This window comes from Pan troglodytes, chromosome 12 (assembly GCF_028858775.2).
Source record: "Pan troglodytes isolate AG18354 chromosome 12, NHGRI_mPanTro3-v2.0_pri, whole genome shotgun sequence".
Lineage (NCBI taxonomy): Eukaryota > Metazoa > Chordata > Mammalia > Primates > Hominidae > Pan > Pan troglodytes.
Window position 1 is genome coordinate 78,785,048 of NC_072410.2, and position 25,389 is coordinate 78,810,436.

The following is a 25,389-nucleotide window of genomic DNA, read 5'->3' on the forward strand; positions in this document are numbered from 1 at the left end:
ATTTAACAATCCTTTCTAATTTTATGTGCTTCCCTAAATATTGTCCACAAAAAAAAAATAGTATAGAAATGTGTACAAGACATTTATTTATTCTTATTACGTGTGATTTGGACAGGAAAGGGGTAAGGCCTTGGGCAGGACCACTTCTGTCACAGAGTGGTGGAAAAAAAATAGATTGAAGTAAGATTCAGTACTGAAAAGCTGTCACTCGGGCTGAAAATAATTAATATTCCTTTCACTCACCAGTTAGATATGTGCTCCCAAACCGCATAATCTCTATGCCTCAGTGATCATTGTTGCCATTTCAGAGCCTCTCATCAGGGTGACATCTCACACCAAAATGATTTCTTATAAATTAATCTTGATAACATGACAGTCTCGGTAATTTTAGTGGAATGCTTTCTCTTGTTTTTTTCCACAGAAGCTGTTGGCTATTTTCTTTATAACTTGATTGACAGCATGAGTGACTCAGAGGTACAGGCCAAGGAGGAGCATTTGAGACAATACTTCCATCAGCTGGAGAAGATGGTACCATTTCGTTTTTTGCTATATAATGCCTGTCCTGCCTGACATGTATCTATTAGATTTGAAATTGCTGCTTTTAAGTACAACCAGACCACTTCTCAATGACATGCAAGAGTTGGAGACTTAAATTATGTCTGAGATAATTTCTGTTAGACAAATTTCAGTTCGGTTGTCTAAAACTCAGGTTTTTTCCCCCCTCCCTTCCCTTCTCACAGAATGTAAAAATTCCTGAAAATATCTACAGAGGCATTCGTAATCTCCTGGAAAGCTACCATGTTCCTGAATTGATTAAGGTGTGTGTGAAATAGCAATCAACTGGATAAAATGCTTAACTTACATATAACAGCATGTTAAAATTTTATTTAAATATGATGCTTTTGGTCAGAAAAAAAATTTGTTTCAATGACAGCCATTAAAACGAAGCTTTTCATTGATTGTTCATAAATACTATTTATATATTCATAAATATATTTATAACGTTAATTACATTGATTAATAAAGTATGAAGAGAATGTCTAAAATTTTGGAAAGATGAAAAGTAGTAATATGAGGTGAGACTTACAAAATTTGCTTTTGATGTTTGCTGATGTATTTTTACGTGTGTTTTCTAATTCTGGGCTAATTTAAATTTCAATTTTAGGATGCTCACTTGTTGGTTGAGAGTAAGAATTTAGACTTTCAAAAAGTAAGTAGGATTTTGACTATATTCTACATGCTATAATACCCATATTTAATGAGTATTCTGGATTGTGTACTTATAAAACCAGTGATTCCTCACATTTTTATCATCTTGTATACCTCTTAAGAAGTTGGTAAAACCTGTTCCCCACCTCAGAAAAATCAACATATCTAAGAAATTTGCATATAATCTCAGAAGGTTTGTAAATCCCTGGAGTCCATCCATGGATTCCCCAATTAATATCCCTGATAGCATTTATGACATTTAGGAAGGTAGAAAGGAAAGTCAGTTTAAAGGGAAGAGTGACGAAAGGCATACTATATTTCCTTTTTCAGGAAATTTTTCTTTTCTTTTTTCTTTTCTGTAGACTGTGCAACTTACGTCATCTGAATTGGAGTCCACACTTGAAACACTAAAAGCTGAAAATCAACCTATAAGAGATGTCCTAAAGCAACTTATATTAGTGCTTTGTTCAGAAGAGGTAACATTTGTTTTAATATTTAAATATTATTAAAGGCAAAAAATTCTTGGTAACAATAAGAAAAACCAAATATAATATTTATGATTTTTACAATTGATCGTTATATGTCAGGTTTGTAAAGAATGCAATTAAATGAAAGGTTAACTAATTTCAGCTACACCTTGAATGGCATGTTTTCTGGTTGCTGTAGTTTGTTTACGATAATCTGCAAAGTGAATGATAGTAACAGCTGTGATAGGTTTATCATACATGCCAAATGTCCTTTCAAGCCATGCCTCCGGTCTCTTATATCTAGATTGTCAAGCAACTGATACACGCAGTAGTCATTTGCAAGTCAAATATTACTAGGTTGTTAATGCAGGGATTGAAATTCCATTTTCCTGCTGGAAAAAAGCTCTTTCTGAGATAAAGGGTCCCTTGCCTTTTTTCAGCGGGCATCCAGCTGTACTTTGTGTTCATTTTAGTGTATGTCTGCAATTTGTGGGATATCACTAGACTATTTTTCACTTTCTAGTTCAATATAATTGAGCCATAAACTTGTAGTTTTAGGGAAAAAATATCATGACTAACTTTATGATTATAATCTGCTACTGTTAAATTCTAAAATACTTCTTCATATTACTTGGATACTATACTAGACTGAGAAACTTTTCAATGATACATATTTCTGCATCCTGAAATTAGACTGTGATTAGGATTTGATTTGGGAATTACTTAATCTGGAAGTCTTTTTTAAATAATACCATACACAAAGCCTAAAACATCAAATTTGGCATAAATAATGGCCTATTTTATATTACAGATAACACATCTTTTAACCCCTACACGTGTAAGACTTGCCCACTTTTTAGAGGTGAATAAAAATACCAAGGGGTAGAGTCAGGTTGTTAACATGAAACCATTTATTTTTAAAGTACTATTAACATTTTCTAAACTCTGAACAGTAAAGCTAAAAATGTGACATTTTTACCGTCACACTGATTTCTTCTTTTTCACATCTATGCTGTATTTTAGAATATGCAAAAAGCCCTTGAATTGAAAGCAAAATATGAATCCGACATGGTTACTGGTGGCTATGCAGCTTTAATAAATTTATGCTGTCGACATGATAAAGTAGAAGATGCCTTGAACTTGAAAGAAGAACTGTGAGTACCCTGGCACTGAAACAAGTTGTCAACATTTATTCTGCTCTACAGACCTTGATAGATTATCTAGATGGAATATTACTCTCTTATATAATGTCATTTTTAAAAATTCTTTTGTTGTCAATGTTTTTGAAATTTCGTATTATACGGCTCTTTAGTTAATTGTGGCTTATGTTCAGCAAGGTGTCTTTGTTTAAGTATAATAAGACATTCTAGTCCTTAGAACCAAAGGTTTTTTTCCATTGATTATATATCATCACAACAGTGGTGATGGTAGTAACTGTTTTAAGAGGCTTGGTAACATTTCCCTTTCTATATTGTAGTGTAAATAAAATTCTATCCATTTCTCAGGTACCTTTGGTTTCCTATCCTGTTAGACTTTTCAAGTAAAAATGTCAAGTATTCGTGATGAAGGTTAGAATCACTTAAAGCCAAAGAGTTTCTTCATAAGTATCCTTTGCAGATGGAGTGATGCAATATATATATGTAGTGTTGGGCTTTTACTTCACTAGTCACTTTGAATATAATTTCGTGTGAACTTGTATATGGCTTCAAAAAGAAATCCTAACTGAAGCGTAGAGGCCAACATTAGTTCAGGTCTTCTGATGAGCTTTTGAAAAGTGATTAAATGGATGTTGCTGTTCTTTTAGCAGTTAATTGACTTTTAAAACAATATAAATGTGGCTTTAATTTTTAGTGACCGCTTAGATTCATCTGCTGTCCTTGACACCGGCAAGTATGTAGGCCTTGTAAGAGTATTGGCAAAGCATGGCAAGCTCCAAGGTAAGCCTCAGCACATAAAGGAAATATGTGATGCAAGTATCTTGCCACTGGAATAACATGTGAATTGATATTAATGGATATCATGTCCTGCAAAGTGCTTGAACACTTTGCATACAAATTTGCATGTGAATCCAACCAGAGCTACATGGACAGTGTAGGCCATTAGTTTTAATGGATTGGCAAGCTTGTCATTTACATTCGCACAGCTCAGTGCTTTTTGCATTTCTGCAGCTAGTTTTTATTAGCATTGCTGTTTGGATTGAGTTTGAAGATCATGACTTATGGCACAATTTGCTTATGTGCCTGCACTAATGGCTTTGTTTTTGCTTAAGAAGGTCTGAAGGCTGAGCGTAAAACCTGTAAACGTAAAACCTATAAACATAACCTAATATATGCGCCTGAATTTTGCAGTAGTCTTTGCCTTACTTTTTAATAACATTAACAAAATATATACTTTAAAGTTTTTATTTTAATTAAGGTTTTTATTTAATGGTTCATGGAAAAAGCATAGCTGATTACACAGCTGATTTGCATACTCAAATTTTCTCGTTGAGATAATGCTAAGCCTAATAAAATTCATTACACTTGATAATACATTCATACTGTTTTCTTGTTTCTTAACTTTCTGATTTGGCTTTATTTTGAGATTTCCTTTTTAGCCTTCCTCTTTTCCTTTGATTTTCAGAAAAGATTGTTTTAATTTTATTATAGGGAAAAATGTATGGAGAAAATCATTTATTAGAACATTGAATTTTTTCCTAGGACGCCTTTCTAACTCTTTCTAAGGATTAGCCTATTTTTTTAAAATCACTTTTTGTAAAGTGGTCAAAACATTTTGTCTGTGTAATAATTAAGAACAACATTATAAAAATGCACTTATTCCATATCCTAAAATGTTTGTTTCTGCCTTCCTAATGAAGCTTAATGAATCTGATGTATTAACATGCAGTCTTTTGGAAAGCTTTCATTGGCTCTGCTTGGCTAATTAGTATCGACATAGCAAACAGGCCCTATCGGTATCAGACCATTAGTCTGGCTGTATATACAGTGTAAACACATCTTTATTATCTGGCCTCCTGACAAGCCATCTGCTGAAGAAACAATGGTGTGATTTAGCAGATGTTAGCTCTGAACGATAAAAGCATCCATTTAGGAGGATCTTACAGCTATAGGGCAGACCATACAGGGTTATGTGGTACAGAGTGGGCACACAGTCCCTATCTATAATTTGTAGTCAAAGTTGCAGGGAAATGATAAAACCATGCTATTGTGGATTTATAATTGTAGTCTCGTTTAGAAATGCAAGTAGTAATTAACTTGAAATCGGCATTATACACTAGAATTTACATTCCTGCTGGGCTTGAAATGCTGTTTTAATAGCAGTTTGTTTTCCCTACATGAAATTACCTAAGGGTCTTTTGTGTTACTTCATTGTAGATGCTATTAACATTCTGAAGGAGATGAAAGAGAAGGATGTTCTTATCAAAGATACAACAGCCTTGTCCTTTTTCCACATGCTAAATGGCGCAGCTTTAAGAGGTGAAATTGAAACAGTAAAACAGTTGCATGAAGCCATCGTGACTCTAGGGTTAGCAGAACCATCCACCAACATAAGTTTCCCATTGGTCACTGTACACTTGGAAAAGTAAGTTAATTGAATTTTGAATTTTGAATGTTGGCATTAAAAGAATGAGTCTAATAATTTTCGGATTATACTTTATAAATACCCTCATGATGGGGAAGCCTTGGAGGTCATTTACCACAGAGTAAGAGGGCTAATATGAACTAGGTGACCTTTAAAATCACTAGCAGCCCTGTGGTCCTGTGGCTTTACATATCAATGGAATGGTCCCTGGTGCTTTTTTGTAGGAGCATGTGATCACTTGAAATTGAATCTAGTTTTTCCTAGTTTTGAGCCTGATAAGTGTTATTAATAAATATAAGAAAAAAGGATCTTCTGGGGCTTTTGAGTATGTGTCAAACAGGTAATAAGTGTTGAAGCATCTTCAGTGCTCCTTTTCTTCACAGGGTATTTTAAATACATATACCATTACAGTTATTCTAGCTTTGATAAATGTTGTAGGAGATGAATTTTACTGATAGGGCAAGATTTACTGAGTTTGTTAATTTTTCCATTTGAAATGCTCTTGTTGGTGCTCAATTTAAGGCATTATTTGCAATGTAAATCATAAAGTCAGTCTATTTTATAATGAATAAAACATTTTAGTAAGATGACTAAGCATAATTTATCATCTTTTTCTTTTGTACTTGTTTTTGTTTTCTGTTTTGCTTTTTAAATTTCCTAGATCTTCTTTGTCAGCTTTTTCATAGCTTAACATAGTTTGTAATCTGCATTACATGGAGACTGCACTGGCAAATTAGTTTAAACAACCCTAGGCAAACAAAAATAGGAGATAATAATTAAAATAAAATAAAATAGAAGATATACGTATCTGAAAGTAGTAAAACACAGAAAATGAAAAGATACTAATTTAGATTTCTTTAGTTCAATTAACAGGGAGAGCTGAATTTGACTGAAACACAGAAATATCTCACTGTGGATGTAGTGTGGATGTTGTCCTGTTGATGCCAGGAGAAAAATAAAATATGTATTTTAACGGTTCTCATGTTTTCCCCAAATTTCTGGTAGTTTTTCTTTATTTATTAGAGAGTTTAATTAATTGAATATAATAAATGATTTAGTGTTGAATTTTAAATGTATAATAAAAACCATCTCTTTTAACTAACTGTTAAAAAAATGTGTGTATACATGCATGCACACATGAAATAATTCCTTTGCCGTCCAATCAAAAACAATTACCGGGTTAGATGACTGGTCAAATCTTAACCTCTACAGTCTCAGCATTACATCCTTTTAAAGAAATAGTGATTCAAATAATGACTGTGTTATTGAGTTATCATATTCATAGCCAACTTTATATAGAAATCCTATAATTAATATGCTTCCTATTAGAATTTTTTTCAATTGCTTAAAAGACCCATTTCTGCAAATTGCATGTGCAACTCTACAGAAGGATTTGAAAGAAATGGGCCCAGTGCCCAGAAGAATTAGGCCCTCCTACACTACCGGGCAAAAATAAAATAATTAACAATGAAAATGAGGCCATCGTAGAAAAGTATCTTACAAATAGAAATACTTTGAAGACAGAGGAGACCTGAAAGCTTTCCGAAAGAGGTCTGCAGATGGGGCTCATGAACCAAGGAGAGCTTACCCATGGGAAAATGGAAACGGTGTGGAATTCAGATGTTAACCTAGAGCATCCTCTGTGCTTCTGATTATATCCTGAAGTCAGATATTTCTGTGTCTCAGTCAAATTTGGCTCTCCCTGCTAATTGAGCTAAGGAAATCTAAATTAGTGTCTTTTCATTATTGGTGTTTTACTACTTTCAGATATGTATATCGTCTATTTTTATTTTATTTTAATTCTGTTTTTATTTGCCTAGTTTTTTTTTTTTTTTTTAGACTACTTTGCTAATGCAGTCTCCATGATGAGGTCTTTCAGTTTCATCTATCATAATAAAAAGGGCTATTGACTCTTTCAGAGTCATGAGACTAATAAAAAGATAAAGGAAATTTTATATTTATGAAATTACAGAAAACAGCAGAAACATTCGTAGTCAGGGGAAATGCCTGGAGTAAAACCCTGACTTTGAAACTCTTTCTCAATTGTGTTTTGTCCAACTGATGGAAGATAGCTAATTAATTCAGAATCATGACAAGTGCTAGGATTAACCACACTAGCCTGCCAAAAAGTCCACGTGTATTCGATTTGATTAAATGTGTATAATCTTCAGTAATATCATGTAATTGACCTCAGCAGGTATGAGCTCATCTGGCAAATGAGCTTTATTTATTCAAACTTGTGATAAAATTATAAAAAACATTTTGAAACATCATCATAAATCTTCACCCTTTCATTCAAAGGCAGACATCTTTTTGGCATGTCACTGTAAAAGGCTCTAAAGAGAATATCACTTTCGTGTTGTAATTCTGAAGCAGTTCCATGAGACTGAGTTCCTTAGAAAGATAATCTCTTTAAGTTTCAGTGGATCTTAATTCTGAACCGACTTTTCCAGCATTGGACAAAACACAGGAGAAATTAATACTGTGTCAGTTTGTGTTATTTAGACAATGTAAAAAAGCTTTATGGGTATAGAAAAAATACACTGTTTTTATTCATTTGCCAAGGGAAATCCAAAACAATAACAGATTTAGAAAATTATAAAGAAGTTGGTAAGCTAACCTGCTTTTGTATTATCAAAATGAAAATACTTGCATTGAATGGAAAAAAATTTGCAGTTGAACCAAATTTTTATGTTTCATTTACATTACATTACAGTCTCTAAGCCACATATTTTACATGTAGTCCAAATGAGTATTATTTCAAACATTTTCTTTTGTAAGTATTTTATCTTATTAAAATCATGCCTGATTCATGGAGATGACAGCAATCCGTCACATTAAGGAAGAAAGAAATGCTTTAAAATAGGTTAAAAGAGTTTTTTATTAGTCTTCATGTTATGGTCAAGGACATGAAATTAATAAAGTCTGGGCCATCAGATATTAAAGCATAAAAATTTGTATGATGCAGTTTCAGATTCACTTGTTTTATACCTGATCCATTTTGGTTTCATTGCATGCATTAAAAAATAACTGAAGCTGTTTAACTGGATTATGTTGGTGCAAGTGATCAAAGCAGCTTTAATTTCTGCTTTCCATTAAGGATTTTTTTTGTGCTGGTTTGTGTTATAATCTGTATATGTACATATGCATTTCATTTAAGTGTGTCATGAACTTCATATATACTATCCTCCCAGAATTCTTGCTGAATTAATCTTGAGTTCATAAAGGTCACAATTTCTCTAAGATGAACTTGTAACAATGTTTTTGGAACTCACTGTAACACTTTAATATGTTACATAAATGGGAAATAGGCTTTTTAAAATGTTGATGATTCTGTTACACATGCTCCCCTTCAATTTTAGCATCTTCATTTGTACTGGATACTTTTATTATTTATGGGAATGCTTGCCTTCTAGAGTAAAACTCCTTATGTGCTGAAAGGAAATTAAGGAGGTTTGGCTCTTTTACTCCATTATTGCAATTAAGAATTTAGCATCATCAGTGCCAAAGGACAAAAAGTGGTTCATTTGCCCTAGGGGGACAGGACAGTGATAAGATGATTTTTCGTCAAGGATCATTGGGTCGTAATTAAGTTACATTCATGGCTATTGCTTTTTGAAGGATGATTGGTAAATGACAGGCTTCATGTGCTTAGTACGGACAGTGTGCAGTAGGGTTTTTTCTGCCTCTGTCAGAAAATCCTGTTGAGCCTGATAATGTAAATGTAGCATTTTATTCTGAACAAAAGAGCAGGGAAATGAGCTATCTTGTCTAATCATTCAGTTGTTTAACACCGACTTCCAGTTTAGACTCAATTGGCTGGAAAGCACTTGACATGTGAAGTTAGTGCTGTTCCGAACGCATGTTTGAGTAAATTTTAAAGTAAGTGACAGCTAAATTGTACCTAGGGAAATTACAAAGCCTTCAACACAGTTAATTTTTTGGGGAGGATTAGTTGTAATTGCAACACCAGTCTCCTTGAAGATTCCTCATTTACAGATGATGAACAGAAAAAAAACATTTAGCTCTTTCAAGTGCTGGTTCTCTTAACAGAACAATTTTTGTGAAGATGATGGTTTCTCTTGAATTGGTTTCTTCCCATATTGAACATCTGCTGAGGATTTGTAAGATAGTTTGTTTTTAAGGAGTTCAGTTTGGTTTTTGTTTGTTTTTTCTTTTTTAAACTTTTTTCTCCCCCCACAGCCCTTCTTTTCTGTAGTGATTTCAGATTTGAGCGCATTTCAGTAAGGAAGCCTGTTACATAAATTGCCACTTCACTAACAATGTATAAGTTTAAAGTACTTTATTCCAAATAAAAAAAATCAATATTTGTCATCTTTGTTTTGTTTTTTTTTGTTGTTGTTGTTGTTTTTATTTTTATTTTTATTTTTTTGAGACGGAGTCTTGCTGTCTCCCAGGCTGGAGTGCAGTGGCACGATCTTGGCTCACTGCAAGCTCCGCCTCCTGGGTTGACGCCATTCTCCTGCCTCAGCCTCCCGAGTAGCTGGGACTACAGGTGCTCACCGCCACGCCAGCTTTTTTTTTTTTTTTTTTTTTTTTTGTATTTTTAGTGGAGACGGGGTTTCACCATGTTAGCCAGGATGGTCTCGATCTCCTGACCGCGTGATCCACCCACCTCAGCCTCCCAAAGTGCTGGGATTACAGGCATGAGCCACCGCACCCGGCCATCTTTCTTTTGTTGTTTAAGTATACTCTCTGGGATTAGAAAGTTACTTAGTATAAATTACGAGACTTAAGTTTAAAGCTACTAATAGATAAATAGATAGTTGTCACTCGTGGTGGTTTTAACAATTCCAGATTGTATGAAATACATTTATGATTTTTACAGGTATATGTATTGAGGAATGTATATGAGTTTTAGGAGTACATGTTTCTTGGTATCTCAAAGTAGATAGTTTTATGATTGGTGGATGTCCCATAGAAATGTCTGTCCAGCAAACTTACATGCTACATGGTGTTTGTTTTTCTGTCAGTGACGTTATAGCATACTTCAGTTTCAGAATGAGGACTCAAACGAGTGGTACTATCAGATTTGCCATCGGAGCTTCAAGCTTATTTTTCTGGATGTTCTTCCGTGTAATAATGAAAAAATTGTAGTTTGTAGTAACTCTTTGTAGTCATGTTCCCTTAAGAAGTGAATTCTAGATTCTAGAATGAATTTTGATGCAGGCCAAGTGAGTCCATTCAAGTTAATGAATTTAACTCTATTTTAAGTTTCCAAATTTCTTGCTGGACCCAGCCTATCTCATATATATGTTCTTAAAATTTAAAATTACAGAATCTTTTCCTCAATTTTACCTTTATTTCATAGACTTACAGAATTTTGGTAAAGCTTATATTTTTAATTTGCACCAAACAAAATACTGCTTTTTAAAATGATTGCTTACTTTTTATTAGTGTACGTAGTTTTATGCATGAAAATTATGTAGTCTATTGAAATTTTGAGGGGGGGTGTCTTGATTTTTTTTTTTATAAAGGGTAATAGTATGCTATAGAGTTGATTTTCTTTTAGTGTCATTTGTGAAAGCATTGACTAAATTTTTATTAGGAGTGAGCCTTTAAATATTTGTATGTGAAGCTTTAGGAATTATGCATATATGCTGATACAAGCATGGGCTCAAAGTTTTGAATGCAAAATTAATGTGTCAACATTAATTTCTTCAGAGGATTATTGTTATTTCTTAGTAGGATTTAAATCATTTCTAGTGCTCAAAGAAATTCACAGATCACTTTGGGTCACGGAAGCTAGAAGTAGACTGATCGGTAATGTGTTGTCCCACATTTTGGTTGTAAAGCAATTTTTACCTTTCTCCTTTTGATATTGCGCTTCCCTTACTGATTTCATCCTGCCTAATAAAAGTGGTATTTTCACCTGATGATTTTCTCTGCTTGTGCAAAACACTTTAGATGAACCTAATAAGCACAGAGTCATAGAACCTGTTAGAACTAGGAGGGAACCCAAATGTCCTTGAGTTCAGCTGTTGTGATAATCTGCTTTTCATCACCACTTCTAGAAATGTATCACGTTGCTACAGCTGAGTAGCATAAGTACTCTTATCAGTTGGGATGGAAATCCAAAGTCCTATGACTACATAGCTATCTTCATAGCAATGCAAATTTTAGGTGCTTTTAAACATATTTTTCATTTCCATCATCACCTAAGTTTTCAAGCTTTATTATGAAAGATTAATAGTGACATAAATTATGTGGGGAATGTAAATTTTTGTCTTTTAAAATGACATGATCCAACCACAAGTCCGAATTAGATAATAGGGACTGAAGAACTGACTAGTCATTTACTTTGTTTTTATCTCCAGTACACTTTGTATGAGGTATTTCATTATAAATTTCTAATTCATTTTGTTGGCATCCTAAGAGCAGTAACATTGGTTCTTAAAATTACTAACAAATATATGAATTATTTCCATTTTGCTATTCTTGTCTTTTCTGTTGTTGTTCTGAACATGTATAATCTTCAGAAGCATATATTTGGAGACCAAAGACTATTAACGTGTCGCTTTGATTGACAGAACAATTATTCATTCATTTATTGATAGCTTTGACCTAATGTAGGGGGAAATACAATTGAGACAATACTATTCTAGTTTGGGAATTGATCTGGAAAAGCAAATCATGCCACTTAAAAAAAAATCGTATGTGTGTTAGCTTTGCTCTTAAAAAATGTTTTAGTAGTTTTTCGTTAAGCAGAGTTATAGAAAGGCAATAAGCGAACCTGTGTCTGAAGTAAGGGAAAATACTGATTATATAAAGCTTTATATCATATATGGTAGCTACTGTACCATTTCTCTTCTATGACAGTAATCCAGCCTGCAACATCTACTTGCAGTTTGAAATTAACCTGTAATTTAGTCTTCACCCCAAATGACAAAAATTCAAATGACTCTGTGGGGTGCCAGAAGATGCACTGTAAACAGGGCTTAGTAAGGGGATAAGGTAAGAGTTCCATCAGGATAGGCTCGTTTTCACTGTGTCACTATTATTGCAATAAAACTAACATTTCTTCCTTGTCTTTTACTTTTTTAGTACAGCTTAAAATCAGATCTTGATAAAATAGTAATTCAACTTAGGGCAATGTAACATTTGTATAATAGGCAAAAATGTGAAGGCTTTAACAGAAAGTATAAAAGGACTTTCTGGTTTTGAAAACTGTTATGTGTATGAGAAATTTATATTCTCTACAAAGATTTTCACTAATTGTCACTAGTTGTACTTGGAGCCATGTCTCTAACCATGCCTCTTTTTAAAATACCTTTCATACTCTCTTTTCATAAATCGTTAATTTCTTATTCCAAATTGCACCACTTTATTACATTATTCAAATACCAGTGCTTTTAATAAAGCATAATGTGTAATTAGATGTACCGAACTGACAATGGGAAGTCCAGCGACTTGCTTGCCTAGTACCTTCCTCTGTTTACCTGGTAGCCTTAGTCAAATCAGCCAGTCTCTAGATGCCCCAGTTTCATTATTTCTTTGAAAGTAAAAGGGGGTGGCAAGTAGAATTGGATCATATAATCTCTATAGTTCTTCCAAGGGATTTCTTTTTTTTTTTTGAAACAGAGTTTCACTTTTGTTGCCCAGGCTGGAGTGCAATGGCACGATCTCAGCTCACTGCAACCTCCACCTCCCGGGTTCAAGGGATTCTCCCTCCTCAGCCCCCCGAGTAGCTGGGATTACAGGCATGCGCCATCACGCCCGGCTAATTTTATATTTTTAATAGAGATGGGGTTTCTCCACCTCAGGTGATCCGCCCTCCTTGGCCTCCCAAAGTGCTGGGATTACAGGCGTGAGCCACCGCACCTGGTCTTGCAAGGTCTTAAATATTTCTCATACTAACATTGTCCTTTTATTTTTTTTTTTATTTTTTTATATTACCTGTGAATTTTATTTCAGTATGGTAAGAGAGAAATTACAAAAAACTTTTAATAAAGAAAGGGTTAAAGTAAATTGAAAGCAAATTGTCCTTTTATGGGGGGAAAATACTTCTGAAGGCCCCAAAGAATATAGTACCACACTGTTGTTTAAGAAACTGATTTAATGACAGTGTCTTTTTATTTTAATTTCTCACATAAAAGAAGGCTTGACTTTGTAATTGGAAATAATTTTTAAAAGCTTACCCTTTAATGAAAAAAGTATTTAGAATTCTTCTAGAATTCACTGACCAACACGAATATCCTAGTTTTCATAATAGTAAGTTCCCATATATATGAAACTTGAGGTTATTTCCTACTTGGCTAGTAAGGTGGCAGTACAAAAAATATTATGATAAAGATGAAAAAGTTCTTGAAAATTCCTTATTAGCTATTGGTGGACATTTAATAACGTTTACCAAATCTGAAATTATTGAGATACAATTGTTAAAGGCACGTAAGTGATTGGAAAAAAGTATTTGACGGTAGTCCTTGCTTTCAGAAGTAATACATTCTTACAGCAACTTTCTACATAAAGTCAGAATTTACAATAAAATCAGAGAATGCCTTAATCTATTTGGACTTTTTTATAAAGTACCCTTTAACACACGAAATAATAAAAGATGAAGCAGGGTAAATAGTGGATTGCTGATGATGTATGTATTCTGAACATTTACTTATATATAAAGATTGTTTCTTTTTTTCCCCCATTTTAGCTTTGTGGTTTTCTACCTTAAGTAAAGCTCAGTTGTTTACATATTAACTGGTCATTAAACATCTCTCTAAAGTAGTACTAAGAGACTAAGCTGAATTCGATTTATTTTATTCATTGCTAATTTTTTTGTTTCTAAGGGGCGACCTATCTACTGCTCTTGAGGTCGCCATTGACTGCTATGAAAAGTATAAAGTATTACCAAGGATTCATGATGTCTTGTGTAAACTGGTAGAGAATGGCGAGACTGATCTAATTCAGAAAGGTGAGTCCCTTTCTAATATCTTAATGTAGTTTTTTTTTCCCTTCTTGCTGATTTAATCTTAGTGTATTGTTAAGAGAAACCAGCAGAAGGCCAGCACATTCAGATAAACTTTCTTTATACTTGTGAAATCTAAAAGAAAAATATCAGGTAGATTTCCAATATTATACATGTTCTTGATTTTAGTAACTGTTCATTTTGAAAAAATGTCTGTTATTTTTGTGTTCTAATTCTTGGTGATCTGCCTTTATGAAGATTTTTTTTACCCTTATCCTCACTAGTTCTCTTTGAAGCTACTCTGTTAGGTACTTAATTAGTCGATATAGCTATATTCTTTAAGTTATTCTTAATATTTGTTTTTAAAATAAATTTTTCTTGTATTTGTCTGGAACTTCATATGATACTGTTTTTCTGGGTTTTTTTTTTTTCTCCTAATATATATATTTTTTTCTCTCCTACCTAGCAATGGACTTTGTGAGCCAAGAACAAGGTGAAATGGTGATGCTCTATGATCTCTTCTTTGCCTTCCTACAAACAGGAAATTACAAAGAGGCCAAGAAGATCATTGAGGTGTGATTTTAACTACAGTGTTCTAATTGTAGAGCTATTTAGACTCTTAATTAGAATACATTTAAAAATTTTAACCTTTAATTACACTTGTTCTGATTCATGTTAATAGAATTCAATCCCAGTAATGTTGGAGGAGGGGGATCTCGGCCAGCTTCTTTATTGTATATAATTACAGTTCAGAAAAGGCAGTCTGGTTGTATATTAAATTTGTTTCCTCACTTTGTTAAATTCACTATTATATATCAAAATGATATTTGCATATTAAATCTTGGATTGTGGAACAATTAAATTAAACTGGCCTTCCTGGGTGTAAAGTTGCTAATCCTCTTTGCCAAAGAATTCTTTGTTCTTAAAAGCAGTGGAATTTAATTTGCTGCAGACCATGCTCAAGATTTATTTGTAATGCTTGTCTACAAGTTAATCAGCCAAACAAGTGCTGTCTGCAACTGTTTGGCATTTAATTTAAATTTTCTTCTTCTTTTTTTTTCCACTATGGTAAGCAGCTTATGGGAAATGGTAGGTGACAAACCTGGCCTATGTAGGATTAGTATATTTTATCTAGGCTTTACTAAATTTTGCTTAGTGGAATTGATAAGTCAAGGGCCAACTATAAAGTCTGTCCAAATTGTGATTAATTTCACTATTAAACAATTCTGTGTCCACTAAGAAAACAAAACATTCCGCAGAAGATGGACCCATTGCCTTAAGAAAAATTATTTCATGTGATTAAAACTGTTAACTTATAAATACATCAGTAAGCATGGGTTTTCTCAGATTATACTTCGCTTTTAGTCAATGTCGTTTTCCAAAAATATACAGGGGACAGGATGCAAAAGTGGTGTTTGACCTCTTTATTTGTGTATCGATGACTGCTTATCATGAAACTGAAAATATAGGCACACAACCCAGAAAACTGTATTTTTTTCCTCCTGATGTTTTTTGAAGAAGAGAACGGTGTAGTATAGAAAAGGAGGACTGTGAAATCAATTCAGAACTTTCTTCTCTTCCCATTTTATGACTCAATCTGCCCACTTGTCAGCGGACAGTGGGGCATGCTATCGTGCTATCTGGGACAGGCGCTTCTGTAGCTTAAGTGGTTCATTTACATTTTCTAGAAAATGGTATAATTTTTCTTCCACATTCGCTTCTGAAAGTACAGTGAATCCAAACGTGAGAAGAGCTGTCTGGCTATTGAGTTCTGCTCCTCTGTAGGTACAGTGTCAGTATTAGCAGGTCACTGATCAGAGCGGAAATGAAGCTCAGCTCTGAGAGGTTGTGCAGGAGGAATGCATGTGCCTGTCTTTGTGTAGTAAGGTGTAATAGAGCCAGAGGCAGAAGAGTGATTTCTTGTTTTGCCATCTACCTGCTTATGTGATAATGGACAAGTTATTAAACCTTTCTAAGCTTCCTCATGTATAAAAGAGAACATAATATCTGTCTTTAAGATTCAATCACATAATGTATGTAAAGCAGCTTGCATGTTTCCTGGATTATGGTAAGTGATCAATAATATTAATTCCCTTTGCCCCTTAAAGGTAGGCATTGTGTTGTCTTCTTTACCTCACATAATTCAAAATATGATGTTCAGCATAAGGTACATGTTTGCCACATGAATAGGCAAGAGAAGACTGCCTCTTAATTACTTAGAGCTTTGCCAGAGTACAACCACATTTAGGAATGGCTGTCTGCTGATGACAGAATTTTCGTAGTAGGTGTGTACAAAATTTTTTAAAGGGTGAAGAATAGCTTTACAGAAAGAATACTACAAGTCATGAGCAACATTTTTATCATTCCCAAAAAAAGCAATAGTGTCTTATCATTGGGTAGATTCACTATGGTTGAATTTACAGAGCTGCTGTGTATTTGAAGCATTGTGGAAATAATTAGATAAACCAGTCATAAGCTCATTAAATGAAGAAAGATATAGGCAAGGTTCAATGTGTAAATATCACCCGTTTTTTTGTTTGTTTTTAAGATGAATTGGCATACATGTATCATGTGTTATATGTAGTATATTTGACAGTCTCCAGTCTTTTTTTTTTTTTTGAGACAGGGTCTTGCTTTGTTAGCCAGGCTGTAGTACAGTGGTGGCTTAGCTTACTGCAGCCTTGATCTCCTGGGCACAAGCAATCCTCAGAAAGACCTAGTCTGAAAAAAGTCCTTTCTACAACACTTCATCTTATAGCAATTACTACATTCTGTAGATTGTCTTTTTAAAGGTCTATCTCTTCGACTAGAATGAAGGGAAGGGAGAAAGACTGAGAAGGAAAGGAAGGAGGGAAGGGGAAACTGGTCCAACTGGGAAGCCATGCAAATGCTATCAGTCACCTTTGCTAAAGAGCTTCATTCTGGAGGTTTCAGATGAAGAAATCTGCCAATGCCACCTTTAAGGGTTCATGACAGGAGATACTGTATCAGATCTAAGAGCTTCATTTATCTTGTACCTATGTTAATTCACCCTATTTTCTGTTAACTCAGGTCTCTATCCGTCATTTACATAGCATTTGAGATGACTGAGTAAAGTGTCGTAAAAATCCACCACCATTACCTTAATTTTGAGTGTAGCAATGTTTAGGGTGAGAATTAAAAGATGAATTGTGCGTCTGCACTTAGAGTAGAGACAAAAGCATTCCAGGCAGAAGGAACTGCCTGTGTGAGGGCCCTGAGGCAGCAAAGAGGTTCCTCCCTTTATCGTTCTTCTGCCTCTCAGAACTCTTATTAGATAACACTAATAAAATGACATCTGGATTGTCTGGTACATTATCAGACATTTAATAAATGCTAGTTTGATTCCCTTCCTTCTCTATGCCATTCCATTCTTTACTGTGTAGAGGTCAACCCTTTTGTCTCTTCTGCAGATACATCCTCTGTAGGCTGTCTTAAGAACTCTTGGGAATCAAACCCAAGGAAAGAGGTTAGAATAAGAAATGCTAAGTTTAAAGCAGAACTTTTTTCTCATCTTTGTGTTGGTTCTGAGAACCTAGCAGTGCCTGGCACATGACAGGCATTTAGTAAGTGATTGCAGAACTACTCAAAGGGCTAAGAGTTAAATTAAATAATATATTTCTTGATAGAAACCTTTAATATGGTAACGTTTCATACATTATTTAACTTTTTTGCTTGTATATATAATCTTTCCCTGGATTTAATGTCTGGTCTTGGAAAAAAAAGAATGAGTAACCCAAAAAGTGATACTTTATTTGTATGGTCTGCAACACTGTCTTCCTGGGAGGTAAATGAAGTACCTGAAAAGGTCATAGACTAAAAGAATGAAGTCATTTTTCTGTTTGTTTGTTTACAGAGAAGTACCTTCTTTTACCATAATTTCTAGCAATAGGAGTATTGGACTAGAACTCACGAACCCTGAGTTTTAGTTCTGGCTCTGCTACCAGGAACCATAAAGGAGGTCCCATCCTTAAAGACATAACAACATTACTGTCTTTATGTATCAGGGGCTTTCAAAATGGTAATGACATTTGACCCACTTTTGAGAAATGATCCTAAGTAAATCATCTGAAAACCAAAGTAGGTAAAGATATAAATTATGATTATTACCTGTAACAGTGAAAGTTTTTCTCAAAGGAGAAAGGGCGCAAATGAACTCCAGTTTGTTTATGAAATGGAATGATGTGGCCATTAAAAATAATGCTTACAAGATTTTGGATTTTCGAATTTGGGATGTTCAACCAGTAAATAATACAGATATTCCAAAAGTCAGAAAAATCTGAAATCTGGAACGCTTCTGGTCCCAAGCGTTTTGGATAAGGGATACTCAACGTTATAGTAGTTACGGAATTTGAAACCAGGCCCTGAGTTTCTGTTTTCTGTTGGTTCCTCTGTACCATCCTACGTCCATGATCTCATGACCCCTCAATATCTGAACTGTCGAAAATAACTTACCCTTTCTCCGGAATTCCTCTTTCTTGACTTTTCCCTCTCTCCCTATCTGCTGTTTTGCCTTTCCATCACGGTGCAGCCGGAGTACATTTTGATCTCTTCTCAGTGGGGGAAAAACTCTCTTTTGATGGCTTTTGATTTAAGACCAAAAGTTTGGATTCCAGTGATCTCCCAGTCTTTGTTACTCTTCCTTTTGTTCCTTTCCAGATCTGATTCAGGAATTTTTATCCCATTTGCCTTCCTTAATAAGCCAGCGTGGATCGTATACACAGACAGTGGATTTTAGAGCTAGGGTTTGTTTGTTTGTTTGTTTGTTTGTTTTTGTTTTGTCTTGTCCTCCAAAATTTCAGGATATGTCAGTTCTCATGTAAATATATACCCCCTTTTGTGAGTTAGTTTAGTATCTCCTATAACACCTGGTCAAGTGGATAATTTTTTAGTTCATGATAGTTTGTTAATTGGACTTGCTCAGCCATATTTTCCTCCTTATTATACATGGTCTTCAAGTCTATCTTGGAAAATTTTAGAGAAAAGGACAAATGCTAAAAGACTTAATAGTACCATGAGACCTTTTTTGCTCCCTTGTTCTGTGCTAGCTATGGGGATAAATATAGTTGATCCTTGAACAACATAGGTTTGGATTGTGTAGGTCCACTTACATGTAGGTTTTTCTTCAGTAAATATACTGGAAAAGTTTTTGGAGATTTGAAAAAACTCACAGATGAACTGCATAGCCTAGAAATACTGAAAAAAATTAAGAAAAAGGTATGTCATGAATGCTTAAAATATAGGCAGATTCTAGTCTATCTTATTTGCTACCATAAAACGTATACAAATCTATTATTGAAAGTTAACATTTATCAAAACTTACACACACATAGACTATACATGCTGCCATTCACAGCTGAGAGAAATGTAAACAGAAGTAACGAAGTACTAGTCATAAGTACATAAAATTCCCTATAGTAGTTATTGTATTACTGTAATTATTTTGAATAACACCATGACATCCATACACAGTATCACTAGTGATGCTGGAAGTGCTTCTAAGAAGTAAAGTTGTGACATTTCAAGAAAAGGATGAATTGCTTGATATGTACTGTAGATTGAGGTCTGCAGTTCTGGTTGCCTGCCATTTCAGATAGAAATTCATCTTGTAAAAAGATGTCATAAACTTACGGTATCAAAAAATACAGTACTGTAAATGTATTTTCTCTTTCTTACGATTTCCTCAACATTTTCTTGTTGTAGCTTACTTTATTATAAGGATATAGTATTTAATACATGTAACATACAGAATATGTGTTAATCGACTATTTGCTATTGCTAAGACTTCCAGTCAACAGTGGGCTATTAGTAGTTCAGTCTTTGGGAAATTAAAAGTTATATGTGGATTTTTGACTGCACAGATGGTCATACTCTAACCCCTGTATTGTTCAAGGGTCAGTTGTACTTGGACAGTACTTGGGTTGGGGTGGGGATGTTGTTTCCTTTTTTTTTAAGAGATGGGGTCACACTGTGTTGCCCAGACTGGAGTGCATTGGCTGTTCACAGGTGCAATCATAACACACCGCAGCCTTGAACTCCTGGCCTCAAGCAGTTCTCCTATTTCAGTCTCCCGAGTAGCTGGGACTACAGGTGCATACCACCTTCTCCAGCATTCTTGTCTTTGTCTGTCCCTTCTTTAAAGCCCTTGTGCACATGATTTTTCCTCCTACTATGTTAACTAGGGGACATGAGGCTAGGGCGGGCGGTTTTTGTTGTTGCTTTCATTTGACATCTCCAGCAGTAGTGGCAAGAAAAATCAGAACAGGTGAAAATTTCTATTTGAGTTAAATTCAGGATAATCTTCCTTGAGACAGAGTTTGAAATGCAGTAGAAAAACTTTCATTTCTTTTTACCTAACAGGTAATAATTATTGGATATCTATTTTTACTAGTATACATAGAAGCTTATGATAAGCTTTTTATGGTAAATTTACATCAGAGTGTTGTAATGAAATTAAAGTAATGACAGTTATTTTTGACTTTGGATTACTTTTTTTTCCCCTATACAAGTAAACCTAGTAGTGAATTGCAACTGCAGAAAGTTGTGGTTTGAAGCACAGTAGCTCAGGTGGAAACAAACATGCAATTGTTTCTATAAAAATACTTATTGTATCCTCAGTATTCATTAGATAGATTGTATGTAGCAACACAGAAAGAACTAAATATGAGTTTAATTAACATTAACTGTTTTTCATGTTAAATTTAACATCCCAATTAGAATTCTATTCTTCTCTATGTTTTTATTACATTTTCTATTTCTGCTTTCAACTTGCAGTGTTTAAAATTCAATAAGATGTTAAGAGATAAGCCAGAAATCTTGACATTACAGCAGCCTAGGAGATTTAGTTAATCTGACCTAGATGTTCTTTTGATGATTGAGATTTATATATGAAAACAGTTCTCAATTTCAAAATGAAACATGGGAAGATCTGCCATATAAATCAGCTGTCCTGCCAAAGACGGGCAGATTAATCAGCCACAAACAGAAAGAGTATGTCATAAAAGTTGTGCTGTTTAGATTGTTGGCATTTGGATCAGCAATAATATTGAAAGTTGTAAGTGAATGTAGCCGTTGCATTTTGCCGTGTTCTGAAGAGGATTATTTCATAGTCTTTCAAGGGCTTTTAGTATATATTGACATTGGTTTCATTTTCAGTATTACGCGTGTGAAACAAAACAAATAACATAAGAAAAATCCTTGAGAAGAAATTGTGCCTGAGTGTAGATATTAATAGTATTTGAGACTGTATTTCAATGACTAATTTATTCATCATTGATTTCTTGTATCCCAAAAAGTGGATATAGGAAATGAGAACAAGCTATCCAACTTCTAGTCTACCAATTTTTCTGTCATCCCACCAAAGCTGCAAGATGTTAGTTTCCACTTCAGTTCTTAATTTAACGTTGTACAATGTTATTTTTTAAAATTAAAAATAATGAGGACTTATAATAAGAGATTAGATTCAAGGGATACCTGGTTTGATCAACAGAAGTGAGCAGAGAAAGCAGTAAAGATACCTCGTCTAGACTGGAGCAGCCAGGGCTAATGAGTATGTAGTTTTCTTACCATAATGCTGTGATTGAAATGTAGTATTTAATGGTGAAGCCCCCTTGCAGATGATGAAAATACTATAGAGTGACAAATCCTTGGAATTATGTTGAAATGGTTTGTCTTTTATTCCAGTATCCAAAATTGTAAACTAAGTGCTTTGAAGCCAGACTTATTGACCAAACGATAGTAATTTCTAATTGAGGATATAACATATGTCTCAGTTGTTTAAATGAACTGAGACTATAAACCAATTTTAAAGTACTTAGCTTGTTTTGTTCTTTAAACATTTAGTTTTAGGTGCTAGGCAAAAGTCATTAGAGTACTTTTATCACTGTGAAGTTCGCAAAGCATTTTCTTTTAAAAACGAAAGCCAATGGTTTATTATTGTGACAATTGTTATTTTGTGTAACATTGATAATTTTTGTCTCCTGAGTCTATTGGAATAAAGTAAGTGTGTGTGTGTTCAAGAGAGAGTGTGTAAATGAGAAAGAGCACGTGCAGTCAGGTGTGGTGGCCCATGCCTGTAATCCCAGCACTTTGGGACGCTGAGGTGGGCAGATCACTTGAGGCTAGGAGTTCGAGACCAGCCTGGCCAGCATGGTGCAACCCGTCTCTACTAAAAATACAAAAATTAGCCAGGTGTGGTGGCACACACCTGTAATCCTAACTACTTGGGAGGCTGAGGCAGGAGAATTACTTGAACCCATGAGGCGGAGGTTGCAGTGAGCCAAGATCATGCCATTGAGACTCTGTCTAAAAAAAAATAAATTAAAAATAAGAGCACATGCATGTGAATGTTGACACACACTTTTTATTTGACATTTTCTAGTTTATCGCTTATTTTTGAACTAAAGACAGTATAACCATTTTATTAATTAAAGATTTATGGAATGAACTTTGACGTGCAGTGCAGCATTTGGAAATAATCGGCGTCTTCTAGGCACAGGTTAAGCATAGTTTGTGTTTTATGCTCTGTTCTACTCTTACTTAAAGGTCTTTGATAACTATGGGGTTAATTATAGTTCGTATTAGTTATAGTATAAATTTAGTATATAGATTGTATACTAGTATATATAGTTTAGTATATAAGTTTAGTATATATATTTGGCAGCAAATTCATAAGAAAAGAAACTGTCTTTGAGGAAAAAAATAATATTCAGCCGAAGCCTTACCTTGGGTGCTATGTGATTATTTTATTTTACAGACTCCAGGGATTAGAGCTCGATCTGCAAGGCTTCAGTGGTTTTGTGACAGATGTGTTGCAAATAATCAGGTTTGTATTTGATTCAGATGTCTCAATCACCTAAAACTGTGAGTAGAAGGCAAGGGTCCTCTGTATCACATGAACATTTGGGGACTTCGAGAGACAGGGCATTGTGGAAGCAGTGTTTATCTTGATCATTTGCCAGATAAGCAATGGCTTATTTCTTATTCCTGAGGTGCAGTAGAAACCCTAAACTGTTAACCTGGGCCCTGATGATATTATCTTTAACTAGTTGGTTGGAGCAGGCTGACCTAATGTCCTTGGCACTTTAAGCCTGCATTAGTCCTTAGTGGAAGAAGGAGTTGCTTCCCAGAGCTCTGGAATTTCTGCTTGCCCTCCTCTGGTGCAGGTACCTGTTTGCATCATGCCAAGTAAAAACCACAGGGCAAGAAGAGTGTAAAGTTTGGAGGGGGAAGTATTTTTGTTAACGTACGATACACTCATTGAGTTCTCCCACCCAGATATCTTTGAATTAGTTATTCATGTTGTGTTCTTGACTCCAAATTTTTTAAAAATTGTGGTAAAATAAGTATAATGTAAGATTTATGATTTAACCTTGTATAAGTATACAGTTCAGTGGCATTAAGTTCATTCATATTGTTGTGCTCAGCCCATTAACTTTTGAAATGAAGTTAAACTGCACTTTTGGTAAAGCTAATTTGAAAGATTATTCCACTGCTATTTGTTAACTATAAAATACATCCTTTACACAAGGTAGATCTATCTCTTAATCTTACTTTGAAGGTTGAAACTCTGGAAAAATTAGTGGAGCTGACACAGAAGCTATTTGAATGTGATAGAGACCAGATGTACTACAATCTGCTAAAACTGTATAGTAAGTGATTTAACTATTCTTCACGTTTTCATTTATTCTGTTGAAGGCAGTGGCAGGAAAGGACTATTTGGTTTTGAGGGAGCTCCAGGGATTGTCAGAAGGCAGTTTTCATTCAACAGAGGCTCAAGCAGAGGCTAGATTGAATTTTATCACAGAATGTTATATCGTAGCACTAGACACTGTATGTCTTCATAATTTCTGACATTCTTACTGCAATAATGAGAAAGTATGAAAACCTTCATCAGAACCACAGAATTTAATAGGACTTTTTGAGGTAAGAACGGTCTTTCTGTTCTTTTTATTTAAACCTTCAGGTAAATTTATTGGTCACTTTTATAAATAGGTAACCACCAACACATTCATGTAAGTAGAGATTTTTTTCTTTTTGCAAAAAGATACGTATCTTGCATATCTATATACAAACTCATTGTTAAACAGTTTTTTAAATGTCATTATATATTTTTGAGTCAGCTATATATTACAAACATTTTTCTATATTTAATCACCTACAAATAACTTATATACTACATAGATATACTAAAATTTATTCAGCCTATCATCTATTACTGGGTTTGTGAATAGATTTCCATTTTCCATTTCTAAAACAACACTACGTTATTCATTTTTGTGCCTTAATCTTCATTCACATCCTTAACTGTTTTTTGAGGCTGAAATCTTAGTATTTGTATTTGACATTTCTGAAACTTTTGATCTCTCTTTTCAAACAATGCTCTAGTACTTTTATACCAGTGTACACATTTGGAGCTTTACAGTTTCTTTTAGGATATTTCGGTAGAGAGGAATAACACTTAGAACAGCCAGTGACCTTTCCCTATTTGTTTCATGGATATTTATCTAGATTTATTGTTCTTCTTTTCTCTTGGCAAATTTCCCTTCACCAAACGAATAAGGGGATTTATTTGTCTTTTCAAACTTGTATTTATTACCATTGAGAGCTTTATTTTACATCTCGATGATGTAAATAAAATTAAACTTGCTTAAAATTTTACATTCCAGTTTTTGGTTGTATTGAAATACATACTTCACAGTGTAATTCTTAAGACTTTGGCTTGAACGATGATCAAATTCTTGCACGCAATGCTGAGTTTGGTATTGAATGTATAGAATTAAAAACCTGTATTTTAGGCAGTTGGTCCTCAAATTGCAAATTATAATCTGTATTTGAGCACTAACATTCCACTCTACCTACTTTTTCTTCCTTTTAAAAACAATTTCATGATGAAATTCTAATGTGCCAAGTTCAAAAGAAGCACTGACTATATGTCTAAATATGTCTTATTATTTCAAGTAGTCCTCATGGAAGACTATATACACTTGGATTCAGAAAAAAAAAAAATTATGAAGCCCTTACTGTGTGCTAGACATTGTGGTAGGCACTGCAGATGTAAAGGTAGTGCTCTGCTGAAAGGGTCAGCCCCATCACCAAGTCTTAACACTGCAGCGGGTAAGAACAACTGTAAGTATGTGGTAGTCTAAGGCCAGGTGAGAGGTGGCCAGCCACACAAACTTACTCTTCCTA

General features: G+C 34.3%; 1 protein-coding gene across 3 annotated transcripts in view; it reads left to right on the forward strand.

The window, feature by feature from the left end:
- The window catches only part of LRPPRC (leucine rich pentatricopeptide repeat containing), a 108,132-nt gene that overhangs the window by 51,683 nt on the left and 31,060 nt on the right, over positions 1–25,389 (forward strand). For all 3 annotated transcript variants that reach the window (XR_010149549.1, XR_010149550.1, XM_001143797.7), the window contains exons 17-27: positions 422–528; positions 741–818; positions 1,166–1,210; positions 1,572–1,685; positions 2,700–2,830; positions 3,528–3,613; positions 5,051–5,258; positions 14,063–14,187; positions 14,648–14,754; positions 22,955–23,023; positions 23,759–23,849. Coding sequence is in view for 1 of the 3 variants with exons in the window: in XM_001143797.7 (XP_001143797.4) it covers positions 422–528; positions 741–818; positions 1,166–1,210; positions 1,572–1,685; positions 2,700–2,830; positions 3,528–3,613; positions 5,051–5,258; positions 14,063–14,187; positions 14,648–14,754; positions 22,955–23,023; positions 23,759–23,849 (1,161 nt within the window). In the remaining 2 variants the exon portion in view is untranslated. The remainder of the gene's footprint in view (positions 1–421; positions 529–740; positions 819–1,165; positions 1,211–1,571; positions 1,686–2,699; positions 2,831–3,527; positions 3,614–5,050; positions 5,259–14,062; positions 14,188–14,647; positions 14,755–22,954; positions 23,024–23,758; positions 23,850–25,389) is intronic.